Source organism: Urocitellus parryii, chromosome 3 (assembly GCF_045843805.1).
Source record: "Urocitellus parryii isolate mUroPar1 chromosome 3, mUroPar1.hap1, whole genome shotgun sequence".
NCBI classification, from domain to species: Eukaryota; Metazoa; Chordata; class Mammalia; order Rodentia; family Sciuridae; genus Urocitellus; species Urocitellus parryii.
In genome coordinates, this window is record NC_135533.1 from 137,545,037 (window position 1) to 137,564,252 (window position 19,216).

Genomic DNA, 19,216 nt, shown 5'->3' on the forward strand with positions numbered 1-19,216 from the left:
AGGTGGGCCCTAGGGTGTCCTTGGGGGTCAGGGACAACAGCGGAATGGGAGGGCGCTTCATCTGCCCCCTGGTTCTCTCTTCGTCCTTAGCAGCCCCACTGAATATTTTCCTTTAAAATGGTTCCTGGTGGGCTGGGGTTGTGGCTCTGTGGTAGAGCGCTCGCCTAGCACTGCAAGGCCCTGGGTTGGACATATAGGTAAATAAATAAAGGTCAATCAACAACTAAAATAATGGTTCCTAGTACCAGGTGGGATGGCGCTGATAGTGTGATCCCACAGAATGGGGAGACTGAGGCAGGAGGATAGCAAATGGGAGGCCAGCCTCCCCAACCTGGTGGAGTGGCACCCAGCCAGGCAAGCTCACGACCCCGCTCCACATCCTCCTGTCGGTGCACTTGGGGCTGTGACATGATTCTGGGAGACTTTTTCCCTGGGAAGACCCATGTGGAATTCTGAGGGGGTGCATTTCAGGCAGAGGGGAGAGCCAGCACAAAGGCCCAGGGGCAGTAATGTGCTTGATGTCTTCAAGAACCAGCCAGGACCCCGTGCAAGGGAAGTAAGCAGAGATGACTTGTGGGCTCTTGACTCTAAGGCAGGTGGGAGCCAGGGGAGGGTTTTAAGCAGAGAAGGGGCAGGATGTGACAGGTTTAACAGGATCTCTGTGGCTGCCAGGTGGCAAAGGGACTGTGGGAGGGTGATGGCCGCAACAGGAGCCCAGAAAGTAGGTTCCTGTGGTCCCCAAGGGAGCAATATCAGGACCTGGCCCAGGGTAGCAGCAGTAGAGAGGCTTAGAAGTTGTTGGTTGAGGCTGACGTGATCTGCTGATGTGTGTCAGCCTGACATCCAGAGCAGAGTGGACAGCTGCCCCCATGGACCCTGGGGTCTAAGGGCTGGTAGTAGTCCCAGAGCTCCTGATAGTGCCCAGACCCTCCCGTAGCCCACCCCTGTAAGCCACTGGCCTCTCATCCTGCTGGCACCCCCAGTGGAGGTGAGGTGACCCTACCTTATGGTGTCGAAGCCGGAAGCCGCAGCCTGTGGAGAGCTAGGCAGCCACTTCAGGCATCCTGCTCTGCCCGCATTGGCACTGGGGTTTTCTGAACACGGGGGCATGGGAGCTGCTCGGAGGGCCTGAGTGGCTGCAGTGTTAGTCTCTGCTCCCTGAAGGAGGCCCTGGGTCTGTCTCGTCCTTGGCAATGCTGCGGGCACCTGAGAAACCATTGTTGAGTGAGGGGGCGGATGGTGGATAGACAGATGGACCAGGCCCAGCCACCCTCCTAGGTCTTCAGGCCACATGAGCCCTTCCTCGGGATCTAGAAGTTAGGGAAGGCTCCCCTGTCAGTGTCTGAAGAGCTGCTCCAGGAAGCCCAGAAGGGAGAGGCAAATGGCATGAGTGCAGGCCCTGATTCCACTCCCCACGCCCCAGCCGGTGACTGGATGAGTGGCTGTGGGTATCAGGTGTCACATGGCACCTGCATAGGACAGCTCATTTGCTCCTTCAACAGAAGCTTCTGGAGAGTCCACCATGCTCCCAGCACTGCTGGGAGAGCTAAGTAACTTGCATGGGTCAGTCAGCGTGGGCCTGGTGCGGGACAGGTGTGTGGGTAACCCTCCCTGGAAGTGTGCTAAAAAGGTGTCCCAGCACACACCCAAGCCTTGAGGTCAGGATGTGTCCCCTCAATGGGTGTGAACGGTCCGTCACCCACTGCTGGAGAGCAGTGCGGCCAGCTTGGCTGGGAACCCTCTGAAAAGCACCGCCCTTGCCCCGGCCTCAGATAATTGGCCCAATACATCTTGGCTTTGGGAATTTACATACGGCGCCGAGTGATGGATGGCTGTGGTAACCCCGGCTGTCTCTCAGCCCAGCTCAGCTATCCATCTCAGCGGCTGCAGAGCCATCCGTCTTGTCTGTCTCCTTGCTCATGGCAGGCCAGCATGTGCCCTCCACCCCAGGTTGTCCCCCAGGCCCTCCCAGAGCCACCCTTCGGGCCCCTCTGCAGGCAACACTTGAGCCTGACCCACCACACCTAGAGCCGCGCCTTGCCCTGGACACACCCCAAACCCTGCACAGCCCTGAGTGACACTGACCTGAGGTGCAGGTGGACACTTGGCTGCCCCATAGTCCCATCCCACTTCTGCCGCAAGGAGCACCTCGCATTTATTCCCACCAGCATTCACCACAAGTGCTTCTAAACGTCTGTCGTCACCAGACATCGAACTAGAAACTGAGTAGGACCAAGTCCCCCGCCTTGAGAGATCAGCATTCCATTGGAGGTGGCTGTCACTCTGAAGACCCTGGACACCACCTGCTAGGCACCCAACCCACTCAAACTGCCATCCCCACTTCACAGATGCAGAAACGGAGGCTGAGTTGCTGGTCAGGTCACCTCCGCCAACCTTTACAAAGACAGCAATGCTTCGTTTGCATTCTCCTCTTGTCTTAATGGCCACCATCTGTTTATGCCACAGGATTTCACAGTGACACAGTTTTCTCTTCAAATACAGCTATTTAGGTCCAGGATGAGGTGTCATTATACAAAGGTCAAGAACAGGTGAACCTTAACTGTGATGCTGGGATCAAACACTGGTTACTGTTAGGAACACAGGGAACCTGAGCGTTCCCAGTGTTCCATCTTGAGCCGAGCAGCAGTCACATGGGTGTAAAAATTCATCAAACTTGAACTCAAAGTTACGCATATCTCAAAAAGAAGACACTAGGACTCAATTTGAAGATAAATATTAAAGTGGATAGTAATTCAGGTAGAAAACCATGGCAAAATGTATGCAGAGGGTTGTGCGTCCAAGTTTGGGAACCAGAGTCCTGTGGCCCCTGTGTTCCGAGGGTCCCTGCCAGACCCTGTGGGACCTCGGGCTGCCCATGCAGCCACAGAGCGCCTTCCTCCCGGCCCCTGCCTCTTCCTGCACACTTGGTCCTGGGTGTGGCCTGATTCCAGCTTCCTCCCTCTCTCTGCACATTGGCCTGAGCCTCAGCTGCATCTATCATCTGCTTCAAGCTCATTAAAATTATTTCTTTTTAGTTGCAAATGGGCTGTTTATGATGATCATTATTTGAATGGTCTGCGCCGGGCTCCGGGCTGTCTGTCTGCTGCTGATGGCCGGTTAATCAGATGAGTCTCCTCCCAGCCTGGGCCCGGCCCAAAGTCTGGGGCTGTGTTAATCACGGCTCCCCTTGGGCTGGGGGGCGGGGCAGCTGGGAGAGGATCAAGTGCTGCTAGGAGAGGCCCTGCTGGCTGGCCATGTGGCTGTCCGCTCTCATGTCTCTAAAACTCGACTTCAGACCAGGGCTGGTTTGTGTTTATAATAGAATTTTTTTTCTGTTTTCGTTTAAATAAATATAGTGCCATGAGCTTTTTTTATTTTAAGTGTGTTTATTTTAAAAGACTCTTGTCAATCCTGTCGCTGGCCCTCTTGCTTTGTTGATGTTCAGATATCTGTGTCTTCTTAGGGTGGACTGGAGACGCTCTGCGTGGCTTCTCTTGGTATAGTAAGACATGGCAACCTTCTGTCCGACTTCCATTTTTGTTTTGGGTTTTTTGTTTGCTTGGGGTTTTTTTTGTTGTTGTTGTAGCCGGGAGGGGCTCTGACCTGTAACGCCCAGAACTCTTGGAATCACTGATCTAGTGGGGTGTTTGGCGAGCTCTTGGCATCTCTAAGATTGCTATATGCCAGCATTTACTGGACACTTGCAACTGTGCGTGACACTTGCACATTTATATCACGTCGTTTAAAACAAGGTCCCTAGTGCCTCCAGCGAATGGAGAAGTGCAGCAGAAGAGCAAGGCTTCAAAATCTGCCTTGATGATCCTCCACGCAGGTCTTCCTCACCTCAGTTGTTAGAATTGGCTGTCACGTGTTTCCGAGCCCCCGCTTGAATTGGCTTTCAGGTATGTTAACATGTGTGTCACATGAAATGGCGTCTGTTCTCCTAGTGTGGTGCCTGGTACGTATAAGTGCTCAATAAGTAGTAGTTGTGATGATGATGATGATTATTTACCATGATTATTATTATTGGTGTTGGTTTTGTTCACCATGGGAATGTGGCGAGAATTCAGGATTGAAGGGTGAATATAGATTAGGCAAAGTTGAGGGAGAATATGTCCATCGTGAATCATTTACTCAAAGGCCAGGGCAGGGGTGCCAGTGTTCCTCTGCCTGGCTTGGGCATGGCAGACACCTGCCTATCAGAGCTGCATCCCCAGCAGCCCTGAAGGCACAAGCAGAAGGAGCCTGGCACGATGACTGGGTAGAGCGGATCTTGGACTTACCTGCCCTGAGATTTCCAGGTTTGACGTCTGTGATGAGGACTCTCAGTCCATCCCCGACCAGTTCTGCAGGCTGCTGGGATATGGAGAGGTGCAGTGTCCTCGAGATAAGAAGCTGGTTTTGGACCATGGGATTCCAAAACCAAGCGAGGTAACCCCAGGTCCAGTTGCTTCTCCAGAAGCAGTGTAAAAATAACATCTTTGTCTCTAAAAGAAATGAGAGAAACCCAAGGAAAACCTCTATGAATGCTCTGCTGCCACTCAAATTGGCCATGGTGTTCCAGTCCTTTCTTTCCTGCCAAGTGAGATTCCGTCCACCTGGCTGCACCAACTGTTGGATTTTGTCAACCTTGATCTCTTGTTACAAACATAGATCTCCCCAGTCACTTGATATTTTGGTTGTGGTCAGCTGTGTTTTCTTTATAGGAAAACTATGATTAGTTTTAAATGATGACAAGCCAGAAGTACCCCCCCCCCGCCTCCCCGCCGCCGCCCCATGACACCTTGTCTCACCTGGCTCAGAATTTCCCAAGGCTCTGGGCCAAAAGTCACCACCCACGTGTGCCCCGGGTTCCTGCAGGCCCTGGCTCAGCACCTTGGAGAGCGCTGGCCCCAGCCTCCGACCCAACAGCTGCTTTCTGCCCTGGCTTTCCTGTCTAGCCTCACGATTCCCATGGGGCTACACATTTCCCTGGAACAGAAATTCCTCCCTGGATTTTTTCAAAGGCTCTGTGGGCCAGAGACTGTTGCCCCAGGCTGGAATACCAGGTTGATGAAGCTCTGGTGAGCTGCCATGGAACAGATCCTCCAACTCTCAAACATGATATAAGACAATTACCATGCATTTCGTCTCTTAGAGGGAAAAGGATTTGCAGCGGGTTAATAGTACTTTTATTTCATTATCTAATGGTAAAAGTGTTTCATTGTGTGTGCAAGATGAATGTGTATTAGCGATGACAAATGGGGTCTTTCAGCGCTGTGCCGGGCCTCATCATACATATGTTAGATTAAAGAGTTCACCCTGGAAATACACTCCCGCATCTGCGTGTGTGTTTTTAATAAATCTGATTGCAGAAATTTATTGCACCACCGGATTTAGGAAATTATGGGGCTTGATTGCTGCAAATATAATCGGGTGATATATACAGAAATGCTTCTCGAGTTATGGTCCAGAAAAAAAGCCCATCTCAGGCTGGTGCCAGAAAGCAGCAGACCACATAAACAGAGCATTTCTTGAATTATGCAAATGAAATCCATGACAACTCCTGGTGAATTGTGCTCCCCCATGAAACTGCCACCGTTACAGTGAAGAAAGCTTTGAGAAGGCGATCAAATATACATGTACAGCCGCAGACATCGTCTGTGATGAGCACGAGCTGCGGCATCTTCCCTACCCTCCCTCCCTCTTGTCCCTCGCTGGTACGTCCAATAAAACCCTGTCTGGCACCTTCGTGGCCCACAGCAGGCAAGGCACCCCCATCCCTCTCTGCTGAATCCAAGAGCCTTGGATGAATTATGTCTTATACTCGTGGTGAACCTTAAATGATTTACTGGAGGGTACACAAAAGGTCAGCGTGCTTCTTATTGGCGCCTTCATTTTTTTCCAAAATCTACTGAAATTAAAAAGCCATCTATATCTTAAGAGGCGTATTTATGAACCTTTAAGTGTAAGTAAGTCATAGTTGGAACCGTTCCCACCTCTGATATATGAAAGCTGTCGACGGCACTCTCACACACTATAATGTGCCCATACAATATGCCGCACTTTACTATTTTGACACGGTTTGGAGATGTTTTCTACAGTTACTGGCAAGCTTATGCCATTGCTCCTTTGGAAATATAAGAGGTGGGGCCGGAGGGTGGGAAGAGATGGGGGAACAGCTCCATCCGACTTGACGGGAGATTATTGATCTGGCCCAATTTACAATGAGAAAAAGAAAGTGGTCCTGGGTTCTATGCATGATGTTATATATGTGTGTGTATATATATATATATATATATGATTTTTTTGGTTGCATACCAGTTTTGTAAATTATTCATTTGTGCCAGGAGTCAACATCTTGTCTTTACTTCAGTTTTGTAAGTTACAAAAACTTGTTCGGGAATGCTGTTTTGTACAATGATTAAAAAGAGAAAAGGGGGGCATCCTATTCTTTCTCTCTTTTTTTTAATTTTTATTTTATTTTTTATTTTTTTATTGTTCCAGAAGGAGCTTAATTCCGTCGCTTCCGAGCTGTCTGCGCGGCAGGAAGAGAGTGAACATTCTCATAAACATTTAATTGAACTCCGCCGGGAATTTAAGAAAAATGTACCTGAGGTACAGTATATTCACTGTTATAGAATTAACTCAGTGGGAATGCAGATTTTTCTCTGTTCAAACTGTATTTTGAAAACTGTAGACATAAGTGACTAACAAGAAAAGAAGCTAATTAGCCACCAAGAAAAATTACAGCCCCCAGCCTTTCCATGATTCTGGATACCATGGTGCTCAGCAGCGCTGTCTAAAGTCAGGGCCAACTGTGTCTCCCTTGAAGCTGTCACTTTCCAGGACTGCAGGAAACATCCTCCACCTCCATACCCATGTCAAGGGCTCGACCTTGGCAGCAAAGACAGTTTGGGCCGAGTTCTTGGATTTATTTTGCTTTTCTGTTGGTGTTGGGGAGACGGCAGCTCTGGACCCCCCTGCCATCTCTGGAGCTCTGCCTCCACCACCTATATATGCACCCGTCCTTCCCCACCTGCTCCCTGCAGTGACAGCCACCAGGATTCTTTAGCTCAGCTGCCATGGGGTGACCCTGAGAAAGAGTGGTCCCCAGCAATGGAAGCCACATCCCTCCACCAAGGAACGGACTAGCATAGACATGAGTCTGTTCTTTGCAAGGGTGAATGTGAGAATTCTCGTCCTCCCTCTGTCAGGCCCCCCTGTTGCTTCTCAAATTAAACAAAAAAAAAAAAATGATGGGAACAAACACAAATAGGAAAAATAAGGCCCCTGACTCTAACACTGGCAGGCATGTGGCACATCAGAGCTTTTATAGAAGCAGTCACCAGGCCAGACCCAACCGAGGGCCAACGGTATCCCCCTCTGGTCAGCAGAAGCTTAACATTCGAGCACTCTTACCTGCCCACGAGTGCTGGGTCCAGGCTAGGCCAGGGTGTGGCATCATCTAGGATACCTGAACCCCCAGGGACTCCTGTTGCTGTCCTGCTGATGGAGGTGGGGCCCAGCCAGAGGAGGCCACATGGGCAGTGGGCGGAGCCTGCATTCCGTCTGGCCTCTTGGCTATAGAATCATCTTACTCAGGTCCTCAGTGTTGTTGGTTCTTCAAGGCAAGAGAGGGGTCTGGGATTTAGATAGAACTTGTCCATGAGCAAGTTTAGCAGAGATCTCAGGTTGGAGGCCTGAGAGAGGCTGGACAAGAAGACACAGGTCTTGGTTCTAAGAGTGTCCCCAAGCCACGGCCTCAGAAAGGCCAAGTCAGGCCTTTGGCTTGACTCTGGGAACTGAGAAGCCCGAGGGATGCCAAGGTGCCCTCCTTTCCCTTTTGAACGACACATTTTGGTCTTTAAAATGATCTTCTCCCCAGATTGAGAATGATCCAACTCTGCTGTCTCTGAGAAGGAGAGCTGAATCAACCCCAGACCTTCACTTTTTCTTGTGCACATGCTGTCTCTCCCTCTCCCTCTTGTCCACTCAGACCCTCTGCCTTGTCCTCTTCTCCCCATTGCAGGGTACTTCCCTTCCTCACCACTCCCCTGTCCTGCTGTCCGTGTGGGCACCCCCAGGTGATGAGAGAAATCCAGGCCAGGTTTTAAGCCTCTGAGTTTGACTTACATAATTTTAATACTGCATAATTATGCAATTATGTAATTAGGAATAAGTTTCCACTCCTATTATAGTCACGGCTCTGAAAATTCTCATTTTTGGAACTCCTCTCTCCTGATGGAAGAGTCGTGCCAAGGCTTATTTAAGAGCATCATCTGGCTGGTGCCAGCTCACCTGCTGCTCGTGCCTCTGCCTGGCTCCCCCCGTTAAGCAGACTAGGCAGGGGGCTTCCAGAAAGCGTCGGCCTTGGCCCGAAGCCCCCTCAGATTCTGCTTCCGACAGCTCGGCTGTGACTCCCCTGCCCTGAATTGAGTGGGTGGTGAGAAGAGCCTGTGGGGACCTGCCTTCCGTTTCCTGCCGTGCCATCCACTTGTTATGTAACCTTGAGAGGCCAACCCCTCTTGGGCCTCTGTGTCCCCTTCTGTGGATCCCGGGGCCAGGACTATGGCTTTAGAGTCCCCTTGTGCTGCTAACAGTCCTGAAGCGGCCCAGGAGTCTCCTGCCCGCTTGTGTTTTATTTGGTCTATGAAGTCTTTCAAAGTTTACGAGAAGTTGCCGATGTTTAGCATCTCAGATTTCACCTACAAATTGGCCTCCCAGTGTCTTTTAGACTGTTTGGTGGATCTTGCAGCCCGGAGGCTATATGTGTCCCAGCTGGGAGCCAGAGCCGAGGTTCTGCACCCTGTTAGATAGTGCCATGTGCTCCTGCCACTTCCTGCCTGGCCTCGGTGGCCTTTGGGTTCCTGACCATGACCTTCTGTCACTTAACTGTGTGTCTGAGGCTCCCTGTGATCATATCCCCTGGGCTCATGGGCGCTGCTCATGTCCAACTAACATCAATGGATCAGCAGCTTAGAGAAGCCCGGGGACAACAATCAGAGGAGGAGCACCAGGACCCCTGAGAGGCCCCTTGTCTGGGACGGAAGCAACACAACCCATTTCTCAATGAAGAGTTGTCTCTTTACCTGACCACGGGTGTTCTGCCCTCTCCTCCTCTCCTCCTCTCTTGCCTCTGTCACCCCCTCCAGCTCCCTCAGCTCCTCCTCCCACCAGACCTTCCTGTAGCTGTGACGGGGGTGCAGGATCCCCTGTGGACCTCAGAGGAAACCGGAGGCTTCAGGGCTGGAATTTAGAGGTGCCAAAAGCTTCCTTCTTGTACTCTGGGGAGAAGAACCACAGGAGTCCTCCAGGGGAGCCTTTGGTGCTGGGAAACTCAACGTCACTTAAAAAGTCAAGAAATTCAGATCAGGGAATAGGAGGCACCTGGTGGCCAGAGGGCCCCCACCACCACCCTGCCAAGACAGGTCACTTCCAGAGTGTCCACCGACATTCCCATAGCCCTGCCTCTAAGTTGGGAACTGCAGGGACTCTGGGAACCCAACTGAGGTCCCAGAAACTGCACATTCCCATGAGGAAGGAGTGGCCGGGAAGGGACATTCCAAGAGGCAGAGTGCAGTCTTCGTGGGTTGGGGAGCCTGGGGAATGGCAACCTGAAGAGGCAGCCTCTGAGGGGTTCCTCGAAGGATGAGGGTTTTTGAAGGGACTAGATGACTGGGCCCAAGTGGAGAAGCGGTGCCACCTCCAGCCCCCACTGCAGAGTGTCCTGTGGTAACCTGCCAATTATGCAGATAAGATAGTCTGCACAAAGACCATGTCGTGATCAGATGCCTATGGAAATGCCACTTCTCTCCCCCTCATCTAGAAATTCCCAATGTGCCTTATATTAAAGGCTCTGAAAAGACCTGCAGAATAAGAACCTCTGGGAACACCAACCCTGGCAACAGGGCCAGCCTGCCCACCGGTACGATGGTGAACTCTTCATTGCTCTCTTTCAGGAAATCAGAGAGATGGTGGCTCCTGTATTGAAAAGCTTCCAAGCCGAGGTAAGACCTAAGGCCAAGGCTGACAGAGAAGTACACCCGTTCCCCTCCTGCCCTTGCTAGAGCTGCCCAAGAAGCCAGCAGCCTCTGCAGGTTCTGGAGAGTTGTCTTTTTACCTGACCACCGGTGTTCTGCCCCACCCCCAACAGTGTCCCATCCCAAGGGATGTGAGGAGCATGGGATCTGCTCTAGTTCCTGGAGTTCCAGGCCTCCATCTTTCTGGACTGCCCAGCTTCCCTGGTTCTGCCATATATGAAATCTGTGATCTTGAGCAAATCCTTCGCCTTCCAGGTGTGGTTTCCCACTTTTAAATCGGGTCTGTCCTGGGAGACCTGTGCGCCCTGGGGCACTCTACTGTGCTTCTGTTCCCCGAGGCAGCCTTGCAGAGAAGTGTAGTCAGTCGCCAGCCTGCTCAGAAAGTCTTTCTGCCGGCCACTCTTGGAGGATGGAGTCCGCCGTGCTCACATTCTTTCCTGCCAACCCATCAGGCCGAGTTCTTGGACAGCAACTGAGCTGTCCTCAGCCGATCATTCCTCTTGACTTCCTGAACCCTAACCCATGAGCTTGAACCTCCTCATTTCTCCTTGTTTCTTAACCTCGTAGCCAGGGAGCCACAGGGGCATCCCATCTCCACGGGGCTCCTCTCAGACTTCCTGGCGGGGCCAGGGTTGACTTTCTCTGAGTTTGCCTGAGGGGTGCATGTTAATTCTGTCGTCCACCAGGTGCCACCTGCAGCACCACGTAAGCACCCAAGGCCACGTGAAAGTAAGCGGTGGCTGGATTTAGTCAGGTGTCACTGGTTCGCATGTTCTCAGCTCTTGGTTTCATTACCAGGCGGGCTGATGTGCTTATTTATTTATAGGGTCATCCAGTATTGATTCATTTGGTTGTGAGGTGCCTGGGCAGGAGGGAAAGAAGACAAAAACGAAAAGAAGAAATGATGTCAGGGGTGTGCTTCCTGACTTTGTGTTTTTCAAAAGACAGAGGTTCCTAGCTACCAACTCCTGGTCCCAGAAGGAGACTCAGCAGGGAGGGAGCCGATCCTGCCACCAGCCCAAAGACAGGTATTGAGCTGTCTTGAAGCCACTGTCACATTCTCAGCAGTTCCCTTTTTTGAGCCTCAGGTGCCCTATCTGTAAGATGGGAATAGCCTCTATAGATCTTAGGGATGGACTGAGCTATAATGAACAGAAAGGGGTTAATATCACATCTGTCACTGGAAAGTTTTGAGAGAGTGAAGAACAGCCCAGGTTTGAATCCCACCTCTGCCACTTACTAGCTGTGTGAACTTAGGTGAGTTGTTTAACCTCTCTGTGCCTCCATTTCCTCATTTGTAGAATGGGTAAGGATTTACTTGTTTCATAGTGTTGTGATTGAGGAAGAACAAAGTTAATACCAAAATAGTGCCATAGAATGCTGCCTTGGAGGTTAAAATCTGGGGCAGTTATCACTGACCTCCAAGCCAGGTTGATTGGGCCCCTGCTATAATTGGGTTGGTGCCGCCTCTTCCTTTACTAGCCGTTCAAGGCTTTTTACCCAAAAGAAGATGACTTTCTGTCCTCATAGGATGCAAGCATAACTTAGGTCACCTTTTAAATAGTAGAAAGAGTTGGACAGGAAGACAGGCCATGTTCAGAAGACCCACAAGCAGACCGTGAAGCACAGGTGCCAATCAGCCTCAGACAGGCCTGTTTTGACTCTCAGCCTTGCTCCTTAAACTAGCTGTGTGGCCTCAGGGATGTTCCATAACCTCTCTGAACTTCAGCTTTCCTCCTCTGGCAAATGTGGCGGCTGATAAGGATTCAAAGAACTGAGCAGCTCCCAGGCAGCCAGCAGAGAGTACAGTACACAAGTGGTGCTCAATAAATACTGGTGTGGGAAAGTCCCAGTGGAGCTGAAGGGGAAGACAAAGCAGACGCTTGTTTCCAAAACCCACGTGGCCTGTCGCGCAGACACTGTTTTAATAGCTGGGCATCTTCAAAGAACTCTGTTAATTTCCTTAAGAGGGCTTTCCATCGTCCCTTTAATGTACCAAAAAGACTACATTTGTCTGGAATTTTATTCCCGATACTCCGGCTCTCCTCATGATGTATTGACTAAGCCATTGCGCCTGCCCCATGCCCAGGGGAGGAAAGGCCACCGGAGAAAGAAAGGTGTTAATAACCAGCCTCTTCCCGGCTCAGAGCAGGCTGCGCAGGCCTGGCTGTTTATAATCCAAGTATGATGTTCATGTTAACATTTTTAATGAGGCCCAGCTAGGTGCTTCTCCCTCGCCCTGCACCCCCTGCACCCGGGGCCTGGGTGGGAGCTGTGGGTTCCCACATGGGCATTAGTCACCTCCCGGTAGTATGCCCTGGGGCAAGCACTGTCTGGAGTCCCATAAACCAGCCCACAAAAGCCACCATGGCCCATCATCCCACCTCCATCCCTGACACAACCTCTGGTTTAAGGGCACTAGGGTCAAGTTCATCTCTGAACTTCAAGCCACAGCCCTGGCATATGCAGGATCTAGGCACCTTTCGTCTCACATGCTTGTAGTGTGTGGGTCTCTCCCTCCCTCCCTCTCCCCTCTCCCCCTCTCTCCCTCTCCTGGTCTCTCTCTCTCTCTCTCTCCCCCCCCCTCTCTGCCAGGGGAGGGGGTGGAGAGGAAGTGAATTACCCTGCTGTGAATCAGGGAAGGTCTTTCTGCCTTGATTGCTTAAAGGACAATTGTGATTTCCCCTGCTCAGGGAAACAAAGACAGCCAGAGAAGGTGGCTTAATGGAGACAGCTTGAAATGGCCAAAGTTTGAATATCCTTGCGCACAGAGAAAAGAGCAAGACGAAAGCCCCGCTAATTACAAAAGTTGCTTTATGAAAGATAATTCAAAGCAATAATTTAGCAAACATAATCAAGTCGCACAGATGGGGCTGTTGATGGATGGATTGCAACATGCAATTAGCAGTTCTCGCAGTTACATATCATTAACCCTCCGAGCACAAAAATTATTTTCTCATTATTAGTTGAAAAGGTAAAATTAAGCTGACTAGACAGTAAAGGAACAAACTACAATTAATTACCTTCATTTATTACAGTCATTATTTTAAACTTATTTTTACTTGGAGAGAGAGATGAAAACATCTAAATTAAAAGTTTTGTTATGCTAAATCTGAGGTGAGACTTCCATGGAGCATGTAAACCGGCCCTGTCTGGGGAGACCCTAGGTCTCTGCCAGGAAATTTTTCTCTGCCGCCTCCTTGATGGAAAACACGTTGGTTGGACTGGAACAGAGATGTTCACCTGTGCCTGAAGGAAACACAGCATCTAGGCTGACCTGGCCTCTGACCCCTGGGCAGGTGGGATAGTAGGAGTGAGCCTGCTGTCTGAGTCCCACCCAGTGATGATCTGGTGTGACCTTGGCAGGTTGCTTTGTGTCTCTGAGCCATTGTTTTTTCACCTGTAAGTAGGGGCAGCTGCTAGGGTTGCCTGAGAGTCAGAGATGAGTAGCCATGAGCTTTCCAAACCTGGTTTGCCTGGTTGGCCAGGGCTGAGAGTGTCCTCCCAGGCCCCCCTGAGCCTGAGAGAGCTCACGTCTGGGATTATAGGGGATGGAGCAAGAGCGCTCCCCAGGAGGGGCCAAGGCCACCAGCATCCTGCAGTCATTACCACTTGATGAGCATTTCCTGGGAGGCAGCATTCTGTGACACAGCCTGATGGTCCCTGGGCTCCGTTGACGTGGTGGACAGCAGGAGGGTCGGCAATACCCCAGGACTTCCCAGAGAAGATGGGCCCTTCTCCTGGGCCCGCTGCCAGGTGTTTCACGTGTGCAGCACCACCGAGAGGCCTGTGCAGCCTCCACAGACAGCAAGACCTGCCCCTGCCCTCAGGGGCCATCTCTGGGGCTGAGTCCCTGTGGCTGAGCCTGTGTCCAGCAGTCTTGTCGCTGAACTCACCTTCTCACTTCAGCCCCACGGTGGGTGCAGTGGTGTCCCCATCCTGTGCACGTCTGGGTGTTTGCTTGAACTCCCCATCGAGGCCTCGAGTCAGGGCCTTAGTCCTCTGGCCTGGGCCTCCTCTGACCAGTGGCGTATGGCAGACGTGCTGCGTGCCGGGCTGAGACAGCGCCCAGCCCACGACCTGAGGAGGAGAAAGGCCAGGAGCCACACAGAACGCCCTGCCTGTGGAACTGTCACCACCTGGCTACCCGAGGACAACCGCGGAGCTGAGCCCCATCTGCAGAACTGTGAGAAACCATAACTGGTTGTTTGGAGAGGCTCCATTGGGGGTGCTGGTCACCCCATAGATCAGCAGGCCCTGATCTGCAGCGGGCAGCCTCCCCCTCCTCCTCCCCCGGCCCTCCCTCCACCTTTTGGCAGGTTTTAGCCTTGCTGGGATGCTTTCCAAAGCCAGGCCTTAGTCCTCGTCCTTGTGATGGACTACAGGCTTCTCAGAGAGTCAGTGACAGTGCCACCAGGGAGCCATCACTACCAAGGCTCCCCTCAGGCCTGGCCTTGACCCCGGGACCCGGGTGAGGAGCACCAAGGTTCTGTGGCTCCCGGGCCCCCCCCCATGTCTTATGGGATGGGTGGTCCGAGCCCCCTGGAGGCTAAAGGGCGAGGAGGGCAGAGGCCCCACTGACCCAGGGGCAGGGGCAGCATCAGGACAGAGAGGAGCGAGAGGTGGCGTCTCCCATCTCCTGGGTGGGTTGGTGAGCACAAGGCACAGTGGCCAGCTGATGGCTCCAGCCTGGGTTGAAGTGTGTGATGAGCAAGTGGCTCGGTCCTCAGCAGACGTCCTGACCCTGGTGGAGTCTGCTCCTGTGCCGGCTGAAGCGGCCGTGGCTGGTCTGTGGCTCCCACCCTCTGCTCTGCCGGGGAAGAGCTGTGTGGGCTTGAGCAGGTGGCTGTCCCTCTCAGCCTTTTTCATGACCATGACGGGGATGACACTGTCGTGTCCCCTCCTCTGTTGAAGAGAAAAGTGCTCAACAGATGTCACCAGCTGGTGTCCCCACCTGAGTTACCAGTTGCCTGGAGCCTGGGAAATGGGTGAGAGCAGGAGCCCCAGCATTGCTGTGCTCACAGGAGGAACCACAGTGCCGTGGCCATTTCCTCTCGTCCACTAGGAAGGATGACTCCTGCCTCCAGGGTGCTTTCCCTGTGGTGGGCTTTATTCTTGGGCTTTTCAGGCATCACCTCATTGAGTCCTTCCACTGCCCCTATGAAGTGGGCATTATTACTATTTTAATTTAAAGGCATGAGTAGAGGCCCAGAGAGGTCAACTAGTTTGCCCAGGGTCACACAGCTAGGGAGCAAATGAGCTGGGATGGAAGCCCCAGCCCATCTGGTTCCAGAGCTGATACCTGTCTGTTACCCATCCTCCCTGGGAGGGGGTGGGCACTGGTCAGCTTTTAGAGCCATTTCTCCCCCAGCCCTGCCAGCTGGTTAGGACCATGTGTGGGAACCCCACTTATAAAGGGCTGGCCATACCAGTGCTGTGAATACTGGAGAACAGCCAGTTGAGGGAAGAGAGAGTGACGAGATCAAAGGCAGGTGCAAAAGGAGACCCCTCTGTGGGAGAGCCCCAGGCAGGTGCAGAGAGGAGGGACTTGGGTGGCAACCAAGGGTGTGTCCTGTAGGGTGGGGGGCTCAGGTGGAAGTGATCTTGGTTTGAGGATGCCCTCCACTCCCTGCTCAGGTGGCCTGGCTGCAAGAAGAGATGCAGATGCCCTGGGCTCTTGTCCTGGATTGGGACCCCACTTCGACACACACTACTGCCTGGGAGGGAACCCTGGGTGTCTCTGGAGCAGCAGGGCTGGGAAGGAGGTACCTGTGACCCTCCAGGTCCTGGCTCTGGGTGGAGCCATGAGCAGGCCCAGAGGGGGCTTATGCTCCTGATTAGCAACCAGAGTGGCCCTGTCACAGCTAAGCCGGAGCCCGTCCCTCTGCTCTGATCTATCATGGCTCCCACTTTATCTAGTCGTGCCCCAAAGTCCCAAGTGATCTGGTGCCTGTGACCTTTAGACAAATGCACAAGGACAAAATTAGGCCCCAGGCTTCCTGGGTGAGCAGGGGTTAAGGGACATCAGTGATTGACGGGCTCTGAGCTGGTTGGGAGGTGGGGCTGTCAGGTAGGGCTTCCCTGTCCCTGTTCACCAGGTGGGGTCGGTAAAGGGAAGACTGTCCCAGGCAAGGGGGCAGCAAGTGCCATCACCTGAGGAGGACGAGCCAGGCTCAGGCTGCTGGCAGAGGGCAAGGCAGACGGGCCTGATGGCAGAGGGCAGTGGCCTTGAGCCTCCCCTAAGGGCTCTCCCTCCTCTGGGGCCCACGTCCCTCTGGTTCTCTCCCTGCCTCAGGCTCAGGCCTGGCACCAGATGGACACGGTCATCTCCTCTCTAGGCCTCAGCTTCCTCATCAGGGGTGACCACAGAGCCTCCCCACAGAGACACCACCAGCATCATGCAAGAGGCCCACAGTGGGCTTGTGACCCACACCCTTCTGGACCCTTCTCTAGGGCAGTGGCTGCCCTGGTTCCGGGCACACTGCTTAGTAAGGGACAACAGGTGGCGACTCCAGGCTCCGTTATGCCCTTCAGAAGGTGGCACTGATGGCACCCTGGTGTTTGCCTGTTCTGTCACCTGTTGGTCTAGCAGGTCTGATTGGCTGCCAGGATCTGGCAGGTGGACGTGGGCAGGAGCCCAACTCCGTCCAGTGGAGGTGGGGGACAGGCAGACTGTCTGGCTGGGCGAGATCTGCAGGGAAGGGCCTGGGACATGCGGACCACGACAAGTCACAAGCCCCCTCGTCCTCAACCAGGGGCGCCCCTGGCAGGCTGTTCAGGGGCCTGGGGTGCAGGAGGGGCTGAGGATGTGTGCTCTGGCTTGGACGCCAGACTGGAGGTTCCCATGCTGGCCGCTGCAGGGCTGGAGGGGACCTCATCCCTCAGCCAGGGCAGCACCCCACACTGCGTCTGGGTGAACGGGATCCCCAGGGAGGCCCACTGCGCACGGGGAGATGACACCCACCGGGGTATGCACAGCAGCCCGGGCCTCGTCACATGGTAAGGCGAACAGGGCGCTGCTTGCAACCAAGTTGACGCAACGAGGAGCTTCTCCTCCCTGGGCCCCAGCTCGAGCATCTGCCCGCCCCCTCCTTTATTTTTTCTTTCCAGTGCTGGGGGTGGAACCCAGGGCCTTGTGCTCTGAGGCATGTCCCTGGCCCCCACGCCCCCTCCTCTTGGATGACACAGTGACGTGTCTGGTGTGCGTCTCATGGGCTGCCCATAACCATGACTTGTCCTGCAGAGCCTGGCTGCAGCTTGGGTGGAAGTCACCAGAGCCTGAGCCTCTTCCTGGATTGAATGCTGAGACCCGCCCCCGCGTCACCGGACCTGTCACACACTGTTACAACCAAACCAAGAGCCAGCAGCCGTCCTCTCCCTTCATATCATATGCCTTATAAAGTAAATTATTAATGCTTTTCCCCCAGTTAAGCAGTTATTTGCAGTTGTTCCGGGTATTTCTCATTAGAAATAACATCATCTAAAGAACGATATTGATTGATTTTTTTAATCTTGGAATCATGGACGTGAACCACATATTTATATGACATTCCCTTTAACTAGAATTCTCATGCTTTATTTTTATATTATTGATCTTTTTGACACGAATTGCTTTTTGGCCTTGTGCGAGTGTTGTAAGCTTTCCGCCTGCAGAGGAATGGCTGGCCGGGAAGAGTGATCGCTCCAGCCGCGTGGCACTACCGTCCCGCACATTTAACAACAATTAGTCAGCGCTGACGCCGGGGCAGACTTTCGGGTATGAAAATTTACAAGCCTTTTAATGGACTGCATTATGGCAGGCCCAGCGAGCGGGCCATCGGTGGGAGACAAGGTGGTGGGCGCACGTCCATCCTGGGCTCTGTGGTCTGCGACTCCCAGCGCTCACTGCTGTCTCCTGGGCAGGGTGGGGCCGGCTGGACACTGTGGCCACGGCAGCCCGTGACTCTAGCAGGGTTGGAGCCACACGATCATCTGCTCGGTGGGTGATGCTGAGCGCCTGCTCTGTGCCAGGTGTGGCACGACAGGGAGCAGAGTCCTAGTGAGCCCGGCACCGGGTGGGGTAGAAGGGACACAAGCCCAGAGTCACGCACACCTGGGTGTGAATGGCGTCTGTGCCCCTGGCCAGGTGAACGTGTCTCCCTGTCTGTCAGATGCCGGTGAGAAGGGTGGGGTTGGTTGCTCAGTGTGTCTCCTGGTGACTTCTGGACACTCCCCTCTTCCCTCCTTGTGGGCGGTAACCCTGTGGCCCAGGCTCAGGCTGGCTTCCTCCTCACACCCCCTCTGGCTCCCACCAGCTTGGTCCTGTTAGTAAGTCAGTAGGGCAGTCAGCGGGGGCCCAGCAGGGACATGGCATCCCTCTCCAGTGGCTCCCCAGACACACACTCCCTGCTTCCTTCTTGTTCCCACCAAGACCTTGGTTCAGCAACACATATTTGGTACCTGCTGTATGCCAGCATGGTAGTGATCACCTGTGGTTACATTTCCTGTCCTCAGGGCGCTCACAGCCCCACAGGAGAGACAGACAGACACACACTCACACAGTAGGACAGTCGTGGTTATGACTGTGTCACAAGGCCTGGGCGTGAGCCTGGGAAAACCTAAACCCGCCCTCCCATTTCTTCTTTCTGACAACATTTCTTAAGCTCCTGCTATGTGCAGAGCCTTTGATGGGCCCTAGGGATACAGCAGAAAATGAGACAGTCATGGCCCTGTCCTGGAGAGATTGGGGGACAGCGAGGGACGTGCACACAGTCATGCACACAAGGTATTGGAGGGCAGTGTGGCGCTGTAGTTAGGAGCAGGTGTCTGTAGCTAGACTTTTGGGCCACGTGGGTAGAGAAGAGCCCAAATCAGGTCACTTCTCCTCTGGGCTCAGGCTCCTGTTCTGTGAAAGGGGTTCTTGTATCATCCACCTCATTATCCTGGGGGCGTGAGTGTGCGGAGCCGGTCATTGCCCAGCTGCAGAGGCTTCCAACAGGCCAGAGTGGCCGGTGTTCTTGGTCTGGCGTGAGGCTTGTGTGTCAGGCATTTTCAGACCTCGTGGGTGATTCTGATGTCTAAAGTTGGCCACCTTAACCACGTGTGAGCTATAGCTCTGTTCACATTGCTGTGCCTCTGTCACCCTCATCATCTCCAGGGCCCTCTGCATCTTGCAAAACTGAAACTCCAAATGCTTTCATCGCCGGTGCCACATT

At 53.2% G+C, this 19,216-nt stretch overlaps 1 protein-coding gene across 1 annotated transcript in view; it reads left to right on the forward strand.

Moving 5' to 3' along the window:
* Cux2 (cut like homeobox 2) overlaps window positions 1–19,216 on the forward strand; it is a 231,897-nt gene that overhangs the window by 141,944 nt on the left and 70,737 nt on the right. Inside the window, exons 2-3 of the mRNA XM_026386037.2 lie at window positions 6,487–6,597; window positions 9,942–9,989. Coding sequence (XP_026241822.2) covers window positions 6,487–6,597; window positions 9,942–9,989 — 159 coding nt within the window. The remainder of the gene's footprint in view (window positions 1–6,486; window positions 6,598–9,941; window positions 9,990–19,216) is intronic.